The 9,721-nt window shown below is 52.2% G+C and overlaps 2 protein-coding genes across 9 annotated transcripts in view; one reads left to right on the top strand and one right to left on the bottom strand.

Moving 5' to 3' along the window:
* MPRIP (myosin phosphatase Rho interacting protein) overlaps nt 1–6,813 on the top strand; it is a 77,571-nt gene extending 70,758 nt beyond the window's left edge. For all 8 annotated transcript variants that reach the window (XM_088064105.1, XM_088064107.1, XM_088064109.1 and 5 more), the window contains one exon: nt 1,776–6,813. In XM_088064105.1, coding sequence (XP_087920231.1) covers nt 1,776–1,847 — 72 coding nt within the window. In that variant the 3' untranslated portion in view covers nt 1,848–6,813. The remainder of the gene's footprint in view (nt 1–1,775) is intronic.
* A 356-nt stretch (nt 6,814–7,169) lies between these two features.
* On the bottom strand, nt 7,170–8,933 carry PLD6 (phospholipase D family member 6). The gene is made up of 2 exons (XM_005523196.3): nt 8,537–8,933; nt 7,170–8,428 (listed from the first exon to the last, which is right to left on the bottom strand). Exons 1-2 carry the CDS (start codon nt 8,931–8,933, stop codon nt 8,187–8,189), a joined length of 639 nt encoding a protein of 212 aa, XP_005523253.1. The 3' UTR covers nt 7,170–8,186.
* Nucleotides 8,934–9,721: the final 788 nt, after the last annotated feature.

Below are 9,721 nucleotides of genomic sequence, written 5' to 3' on the forward strand. Positions count from 1 at the left end.
GAGAGCACACAGCATTTGGAAATGCAGTCCAATTTAGTGCTTTCATTTCCATGCTGCCTGGCAAAGCCCTTCTGTGTTTGTGGGCCTGTGGGAGGAAAAACATTTCCAGAAATACAGTAACCATGGGAATCTGCACAGCCTTGGGGCAAGTTTATCATGGAGTTCTGCCTTGATAAATACATGGGAAGGAAAACTCAGCCCAAAAGTCCAACCTGCTGCTGTGATAGAACAGTCCTCTGGCACCACAGCCAGGGAAGGGAAAGGAGAAGGGGAGGTGGCTGCCTGATAGTGGGATCATAGAATCCCAGAATGGTTTGGGTTGGAAGGGATGAAAAGTCATCCAGTTCCAACCCCTGCCATGGCAGGGACACCTTCCACTGTCCCAGGTTGCTCCAAGCCCTGTCCAGCCTGGCCTTGGACACTTCCAGAGATCCTGGGGCAGCCACAGCTTCTCTGGGCAACCTGTGCCAGAGCTTCCCCACTCTCTCAGGGAAGGATTTCTTCCCAGTGTCCCATCTAACCCTGCCCTCTGGCAATGGGAAGCCATCCCCTCTTATCCTGTCACTCCAGAGTCCTTCTCCAGCTCTCCTGGAAGCGAGACTCTGGAAAGGGCCCTAAGGTCACCTTGAGCCTTCTCTTCCCCAGGCCAGACAATCCCAATTCCCTCAGACTTTCCTCCTAGGAGCTGATTTCCATCCCTTCAGTCTGTGCCTTTGAAGGTGCCAAGTCTTGGTCTGTAAAGCAAACAAATGATGCAGCTGCAGCACAAATTCCTTGCAAGTTCCAAGGACCAAGCTGGCAGGCAGAGCTGTGGGGTGGGGACAGGCAGTGGGGCACAGAGGGGCAGAGCCCTGGCTGTGGGGGCTGTTTTTAGGGATGAGAGGTGGCTGTGCTTCCTTATCCACAGGGACAACTCACCACCTAATGCCTTGCTTTCCTCAATCTCTCATGCCACAGGTTTGGGGCTGCAGGGAGGAGGGTGCTGGCTTTAGGCTGGTGCATCCCCTCAGGCTGGTTTTAATTTAAAGCTGTCCTACAGGATTCAGGCAATTTGTTTCTGCGTTTCTGCCCCACTCTACTGAGTCCCCATGTGTAGGTGATGGATTTTACAATTCCAAATGCCAGGGGGCTCCTGGCCAGCTGAGAGTTGTGCCTTGAAATCTGAATGCTGCGTCTGAATTGGATCAGCCATCAGAGCCTGCCAGACCTGAACAGCATTTAGGACTCCTCTGTCTAAGCCTGGAATATCAAGGCATCTTTGGCTTGGGAGAGTCCAGGGTGGGCTGAGAGAAGGGGTGGGATGGTCACTGGCAGCACACAGCAGTTTCCAGGGTTTCTTGAGCAAATCCTGCACAGAGTGGAGCCAGGACTGTCCCCATGGGTGCTGCAGTGGTGTGGAAGGCAGAGAAGGACCAGCCTGCAGGTCCTGCTCAGCATCCTGGGGTTTCAGCATAGCAGATCCCAGCTGGCCTGCCCAGGGCTCCCACAGCTGGAATTGCCCCATCCAGCAGTGCCCTGTGAGCTCCAGAGTCATTCCCAAATCAGCTAATCCCGCTTGCAGCATGATGTGCCTCTCATTCGCTTCTGGTTCGTTGCCTGGTTCATTTGCAATCTCACCCTGTCTCAAGACACCATAACCTTGTGTTCTCTCAGCATGTCCCACTAATCCTCCGCCAAGGAGCCCATTCCTCGCTGCCACGTCTCTGCCTGAGCATCGCTCCCCGCCCGCGCGCCAGGCCCGTGCCCCAACCCTCTCTGTCTTTTGTCTCTCCCAGAGTCTGAAGGAAGGCCTGACTGTGCAAGAACGCCTGAAGCTTTTTGAATCCAGGGACTTGAAGAAAGACTAGTTCTCCCCGCTCCGCTTGACCACGCGCACCTCCCAGCTTGAGGCAGCACAGCACCAGCACCGTTTGTCTCTCGTTCCTTACGATGTCCTCGCTGTCGTTCGTCCTGACGCCCCGACGGGACCCGGCGCCGCGGTGGCGGTGCCCCCCTCGCCTCCCCAGCTCCTTTCCCTGCTTGTGAGATGCTCCAGAGACTCTGAGAGGGAGAGGAAGGGATTGGAGTGGGGTTTTCCCCCCCCTCTCTTCGGCGCTTTGTAGGAGAATCCTTTCTTTACTGTAAACCATTACACTAAGTGTCAGTATTAAGGCTCAGTAGCCTGTTAATAAGCTATAGCTCTGTCGGGAAGAGCGAGCAGGGCCTGGGTGGTGTCAGCCAGACCGAGCTCTTACTGCTGTCTAGAGACCCCGTGCTCAGAGCACACCAGGAGCCTGATCTAATCATTGATCTCGACTGCATTTCTTGCACCTGCAAGGGGGGAAAGCCGGGGGAAGCTGTCGGGGAGCGCGAGTCCGTGCCGGCGTCCGCAGCCTGGAGGTACAACACTGACATCTCGCTGGAGAAGGATGCAAGAAGTGATTCTCCTGCCCCGTGACTGTGCCGTATCCTGAATGTAGGTGCCACCGAAGCCTGGCAAGCTTTGGTGGCTGCCCAGGTGGTTGTGGATGGGGAGCTGCAGCTACTGACGTGCACCATCGAGTCGGCCCCGTCGGCGCGTCCTCGCTCCCGTCTCGCTGGTGGTCGGAGTTGGTGTTCCAGGGGCCGAGCTGTAAGATCACTTTCTTGCCTCTGTTAGATCAAGCCCAGCACTCTTTTTTTTTTTTTTTTTCTTTTGCTGTTACTCCCTTCCTCTCATTGAATCCTGTGTATCCCAGGGTCTGTGCGCATGTGAAACTCCCTTTTCCTAGTCAAAGGAAAGTAGAGTAGAAAGTAGAGCCAATATTGACTGAAAATGCACAGTGCTCAATGCATATAATGCTCCTTTTTTACCAGCTTCTTGAATTCAACTCTTCTTGTCAGCAGGGCAGCTCCTATTTTAATTCTTTAATCTTTTCCTGAAATAAAAATCTCAAAACCAGTATGTGCTTCAGACCTTCTCAGTCCTAATAGCTTTTCTATTTAAAACATATAATTTAGCACCGTGAGGCAGATAAATGCATACAAACCAAGGCATGAGGAACTGGTAGCACTTAGATGGTCACAGCCAGCTGAGCAGAGGCTTCTTAGATGAAGCTTGTGCTGCTTTGAAGATGTGGGGCTTTATCCCAGGATAAATCTGAAGATGCCACCTGGAAGGATCCCAGGTCCTGCCTCTCTGGTCACCAAGGCTGAAGGAGACTGGCACATTGGCTTCCCAACCTGGTGAGGTGCTGAGTGACCACTTCAGGCTGGAATGTGGAATGGAGCAGAGCTTCCTCTTGTCCTTTGGGCACTCAGCCAAGGTTGAGGCCAGCAGATCCCGGTGCTTCCCTGCTGGTTTTGGGTCTGGTGCTTGGTACAGGCGCAGCTCTCAGAGCCCATGAGGCTGGTGAAGCCACCCCCAGTCCTGCCAGGCTGGACCACAGCAGCTCTCAGAGTTGCCTTCATCCTCCTGGGAGCAGAATCTCTTTTCCAGCTGCCAGACCCTCAGCAGGACACGGTGTCACTGAACCACAGTGGGAATCAGGCTCTTGTGTGGCCTTGCCATGGCCAGGTGTCCAGCTTGGCACCTCACGGCAGGACTTGGCAGCCAGTCCTGGCTGGAGGAGCCCCGTTTGTGCCCAGGCAGGATGCCAGCACCTTGCAGGGGGCAGAGCACCTGTTCCTGTTGTGATGCTCTGCATGGAGGTCCTGGAGATGGGAGCAGGGTAGGAAAGATGCTCAGCCTGTCAGATACAAAGCCTTTCCCTCGTCAGCAGCGCGTGCCCGCGGATGTGTGGATGTGCAGCCAGTCCCTGCGTCCGAGACCTGGGAACCTTCCTACCGTGACCCACCTGCATCACCTCTCCAGCCACTTCATCCCTGGCTGCTCCAGGTCTGTGGTGAGCTCTGATCTCCCAGCAGTGAGAGGCAGCATGGATTTGGGATGGCACATGGGCCTTGCCATTGCTGTTCCCTCGCAAGATGTCACTGGCTCTAGGAGAACACCCTCCTCCTCCTCCTCCTCCTCCTCTTCCTCCTCTTCTCTTTAGACTTAGGATGGAACTTTGTCCTTTCTAGCCCACCAAGCAGAACATTCTGGTCTCCTTCTTGCCATGTGGACCCTGACCTATCTTAGATTCCCCAGCAAATCCTGCTCATATACTCTGGCTTGTAGGAGCAGACATTTTCCATGGGCTCCTCTGGAAAAATAAATGGAGAATCTTGGTCTGCTGTACAGACAGGGCTGAGCAGTGGCCTTGACATTGTCAGGATCAGCTGCACCCTCCAGGGCAGTGCTTGGGAAGGATGTTTGGGGTGTGTTTACAGTGGGAGCTGTGAATTCTGGGGGTCACTGAGAGGAAGAGGAGGGAGGAAGGTTCCTTATGCAGCCAAATGTTCTGAGCCCCTGCTAAGGGTTCTAGGCTCATTCTGGTGAATCTGAGCATCTCTCCAGGGCAAGGGGCAGCACTTTACCTGCCTTTAGAATAAAGAAAAAGAACCTGCAGCACCAATAAACATCCCCAAACTGAAATAATCCTGCAGAGCCCAGTACTTGAAAATAAAGGGACAAGTCCTTTTACTCATAGCAATGATCCTCAGTTATCTTCTTGCTTCTTCCTGCTCCAGGCTTCCTCCACCTTTTGGGATTAATCAGTGGCTATTTAAATTAGAAAGCGTGTGGGCAAGCTGCTGCATTCTGCATCACTCCACACTGTTGATAACACCAAAAAGGGAGGTTTAGGAAAAGTCAAGTGCAATGAAGGCACAGGTGTCTCCTCAGTTCCAAGTAATCTTATTTTTCCTGAGTAAAATTTTCCTTCCATTTGCACCATCTCCCCTTAGCCAGACTGAATCCTTCTTTAAATGTGGCCTTTTCTTTGCCCACGTATTAAAAAAAGAAGCAAATTGTGTTAATTTGCTTCAAAACCAGAATTGCTTAGAATTGGTGCTGACTTGCAAACCAGAAAATTCTTTTTTTATTATTTTTTTATTTTTTATTTGATACCAGAGAACTGGGCTATAGTAAAAATGCTCACACTGCAAAATATGTCACTTTTGTATCAACTCTATTTGATGGCACTTCCACAGGATCTTTGCATTTTTGTCCTGGTTTGGATACTCAGTTTGTTGTGTATACTCAAGCACTTGCTGTGGTTTGCCTTTGCTCTGTAATTTTTTCCATTTTTTTTTAGGTAAAAAAAAGCTTTCTTATTCTTCTCTTTTTTAAGAACAAAAGTAATTTAATACCTGTATAGTATTCCAAGCGTGCAGTGTAAATATTTATTCCTCAGCAGTTTGCAGAGGGTTCTCTTTTGTGACTGAGTTGTGGGTTTGATTTTTGTCTTGTAGAACAGAGGCCCCACATGTGGGTTGGGAGAGGAGCAACCCACCCCATCTGCCCTGATAAACTGCTTTTTTGGGGGCTTGAAGACTGTTTAAAATACCTTTTCAAACCTTTTCCGTTGATCTATGCCTTCAGCTTTGAAAGTACCTGTCCAAAGATTGTGTACAGTCTGTTTGACCACTGTAACTTACTTTGCTATAAATTTGGGGTATTTTTTTCCAGTCAGAGGACTCAATAATCTTGTGTTTGATCAACGCTGTGCATGTGCAAACTGTGCCCTGTTGCTACAGAGAGCAGCAACATCTCCCTGCTGAGCTCTCCTTGCACAGCCACCGGGGCTGTACAGTGAGCACAGCAAGTCCTGGATTTGGGAAGCACCAGGAACACTGTGCAGCACATTTGGGATGCTCTTGGGCTTCCTGAGGGAGCCACAGCCTCCCCTGCACATCCACGAGCTGTGGCTCACTGTGGAACTTCAAACACAGTGGAACTACGAGAAGAAGATCCAAGGCAGTGCTGCAGACACAGGGAGGGAGCACCAGGCTGGGAACAACAGGCTCAGTGTGAGGCTGCTGAGGAAACCAGCTGTGGGATTTACTAGAGAAACCTGACAAGTTGGTAGCAGCTGAACTAACCCAGCTGGCCCTGAACTCTCAAATAATGGGTGCAATTCGCATTATTTTCTTCATGCTTTCTTCACCCTGTGTGCAGGACAAGAACACTCACTGTTTGTTCTCACCTAGAGAAAGCAAAGCATGAGTAATGGTAGAGACTGTGGTAAGTAGGAAGCAGGAATGCTCTGACTTGGCCTGTGTCCACTTTACTGGAGTTCTGGATGGCTTGAGAGTTTAAAGAATCCTTTGGAAGGATGGAGGTCTGTGGGGAGGGAAGGGAGCTCTGTGAGGCTGTGGGTGGTGTCTGATGTGGCAGTTCAGGTATTCATGAATGGTCAGTCTTCCTGCAGTGCCCTCAGCACCTGGCCCTGGCTCTGTCCGAGCAGAGCTTCACCCAACTGACCAATGATGGGGACTCGTTCTGGGTCAAATCTGGGCACTCTGCTCTGCCTTGTGTGTCTGGGAACAGCCCAGGGCGGCTGTGAGCACTGGGGCTGAAGGAGTCATGTCCCAGAGTCGTTTCTTTGAGGATGTGACCGAGCAGCAGCAGAGCAGGGCTGGGGTGCTGCAGCCTCAGGGCTCTCACACATGACTTTTTCCCCCCTGCGAAGGGGAGGGGTGTGGAAGGCTCCTGTTTCTCCATGTGTGTGAGTTCCTGTCCTCTTCTCCCTTCCACTCCCAGTTTATTTCAGTGCTTTTTTAAGAGCCACCATTCCTGACCAACTGCTCGCTGTAGTAGAAACGTCACTTTTTCTCACTGTATTTATTCCTTACAAACCTTGTGTGACATGCTAGGCTCCCCAGGATGTAGCTGATCATTTTTACTTTGTAAATACAATTACCTAACTTTACATTAACTATATGGTAATAAACTATTTTTGCACCACCCTTTGCATGCCGTGTGTGACAGGTTTATTTCTAAAAAGAAGAAAAAGAGGTCAGAGCATGAAAAGGGAGATTTGTTTTTATAGTTGCACTTCACAAAGGAAATGCAACACACAGAATTTTGACAGCAATAATATATTTTAAGTAGTTTAGTGCTGCTGAATGGGATTTACTGGAGAATTACCTTTCCCAGGTGCTTCCATACAGATAACATAATTTTCTTTTCCCCATGCAAACTTTCTCATTACAGAACAGATTAAAATCTGAGAATGTCCATGTAGCATAAATATCTTAATAAGGAACAGGAACTGGAATGCAAAAGTCAGATGAGGCTGTTGATGTTTTCTGTGAAAAATGGTTTATTTAACAGTGGCAATCACAGCACTACTGGTAACAGAACTGGTAACAGAATATCAAAGCTCCTTTCATTTTGAGCTGTATTAAGGCACTTTCTATTCAGTGTAAGACAATTCTTATTTAGACACTATTTGGAGTTTGAAATTCTTAGGTTTACATTATCTTTGTTCCACTCTGAGCTGCAGGGACAGAGATGCCACCTCCCTCCCCTCGCTGTCCCCAGGCTGGTGATACCAGGTGAGGGCAGAGACCGTGACAAGGTGTCCCAACACCTGGAAGAACCAGGCTTTCCAGACCTCACCTGAAGCAGGTAACCCAACTCCAGCTGTGTCTGCTCTCCAGATAAACACTAATCCCAGAGAAGCATTTCTCTCATTTCCTTCCAGATTTCCCTACTCTTCCTTGCTGGAAGAGAAGCTGTAATTGCCATCGGTGCTCAAGCTTTTACACCGGAGCTCTGCTAACCTTTAACCAAAAGGAACACAATCAAAACTTAAAATTTTTTGCTATTTCCCACGAATTTCCTTTTACCAACTTTCAACAATTAATGCCAACAAGAAATGTAACTGAGGCACTTAATCTGTAGAAACTCTTAACTCTGCTGTAGCCCCCTTATATGTCCTTTAGTAACAGGTGTAGAGGAGCCCTTGGGCTACAATTCCTTTTGGAATAGGCTACAATTCCATTCTATAAGTTGGAAAATGTTCCTTTTACCACTGAAACATGCTCTGTATGAACACACCCGGTCTGCACCAGGGCACAGCAACGAGCCTGGCCAAAGTGTTAATGCCTATGAATGGAGCTCTGTCATTGTCACCCTCACAACCAAACATTGTGTCATTCCCTCCAGCACGGGAATGACCCACAGCGAGGGATCTGTGGCATTTTAGGGCAGAGAACACTTCACTTCTCTGGAGACATTTACCAAAGTTACACCCAGATAGACAAAACAATGGTGTCTATACATAATAATAAAATCCGTGGGTGTTACCATGCTCCACTAGCCCTGTGAGGCAGCTCAATTATTTACTGCCTTTGGGAAAAAACTTGTAATTGGCAGGATTGTACTCTTCCCAAATCCTTTCAAACTCATCCTGAAAAGCCTTCACATACTCGGCGTCCTCCACGACCAGCACATTCTCCCGGTTGCTCTGGATGGCCTGGGTGGTCCAGTTGAGGGAGCCTGTGATGAGCATCCTCCGGTCCACGATGGCGAACTTGTGGTGCATGTACCCGCTGTGCTGGTCGTGGCGCACCTGGATCCCTGCAGAGACACAGACACCTGCTCAGGGGGCCCCGAGCCCCGCAGTGGCCCGGGGCCACCCCCGGAGCGGGGCCGCTCGCCCGTCCCGGCAGCGCCGGCCCCGCTCACCCGCGTGGCGCAGGCGGCCGATCTGGGAGCCGTGCATGCCCATGTACTGCGCGTCCGTGACCAGGCGGACGCGGACCCCGCGGTGGTGCAGGACCTGCACGGTGCGGGCGAGCTGCGGGCAGGAGAAGGCGAAGACGCAGAGGTCGAGCGAGCGGCGGGCGGAGAGGAGGCGGCGCACCAGGCGGCTCAGGGCGGTGTCGCCGCTCGGCAGCGGGCACGGGCAGGGCCGGACGGGCGCCCCGGGCTCGGCGGCCTCGGCCAGCAGCGCCTCGATGCAGCAGGGCCGCGAGGGGAAGAACAGCACCTCCCTGACGGGCCGGGCCCGCCGCCAGGCCGCCACCGCCAGCAGCACCGCGGAAACCGCCGCCGCCGCCAGCGCCGCCCCCACCGCCCTCATGGCCCGGCCCGGCCCGCGCAGCCGCGCCGGAGGCGGGAGCCGCCTGTGGGCAGGAGCGGCCGCCACACGGGGCTGGGCCGGGCTCCGAAATCCCGGCACCGACCCTGCCCCAGGCTCCGAACCCTTCCCCGAGCCCCGAGCCCTCCCCAGGTACCGCAGCCCTGACAGCGAACCCTGCACCGCACACCGAGCCCTTGCAGCGGATGCAACACATCCTTTAATCACAGAACGCTTTGGCTGGGAAAGGATGAAAAATCATCCAGTTCCAACCCCCTGCCGTGGGCAGGGACACCTCCCACTGTCCCAGGTTGCTCCAAGCCCCAGTGTCCAGCCTACTTTGGACACTTCCAGGGATCCAGAGGCAGCCACAGCTTCTCGGAGCAACCTATGCCAGGGCCTCCCCACCCTCACAGGGAGGAATTCTTTCTCAATATCCCATCCATCCCTGCCCTCTGTCAGTGGGAAGCCATTCCTTCTTGTCCTGTCCCTCCAGGCCCTTGTCCAAAGTCCCTCTCCAGCTCTCTTCGAATCCCTTTAGGGGCTCTGAGCTCTCCCTGGAACCTTCTCTTCTCCAGGTGAACACCCCCAGCTTTCCCAGCCTGGCTCCAGGGCAAAGGGGCTTCAACCCTTGGAGCATCTTTGTGGCCTCCTCTGCACTCACTCCATCAGCTCCATGTCCTTGTGATGTTGTGGGCTCCAGAGCTGGAGGCAGCTCTGCAGGTGGAGCCTCATGAGGGCAGAATAGAGGGGGACAATCACCTGCTGGGCCCCGTTTGGCTGAGGGGACA

This window comes from Pseudopodoces humilis, chromosome 18, assembly GCF_049639895.1.
Source record: "Pseudopodoces humilis isolate 2021_Gansu_Grassland_sample_001 chromosome 18, ASM4963989v1, whole genome shotgun sequence".
NCBI lineage: Eukaryota > Metazoa > Chordata > Aves > Passeriformes > Paridae > Pseudopodoces > Pseudopodoces humilis.

What these genes read in the sequence shown, in the direction of transcription:
- PLD6 (XM_005523196.3), bottom strand. Translation starts at nt 8,933, where the DNA reads ATGAGGGCGGTGGGGGCGGCGCTGGCGGCGGCGGCGGTTTCCGCGGTG. An exon ending in CGGCCGCCTGCGCCACGCGG is followed by an intron (nt 8,429 to 8,536) that starts GTGAGCGGGGCC and finishes GTGTCTCTGCAG; the next exon opens with GGATCCAGGTGCGCCACGAC.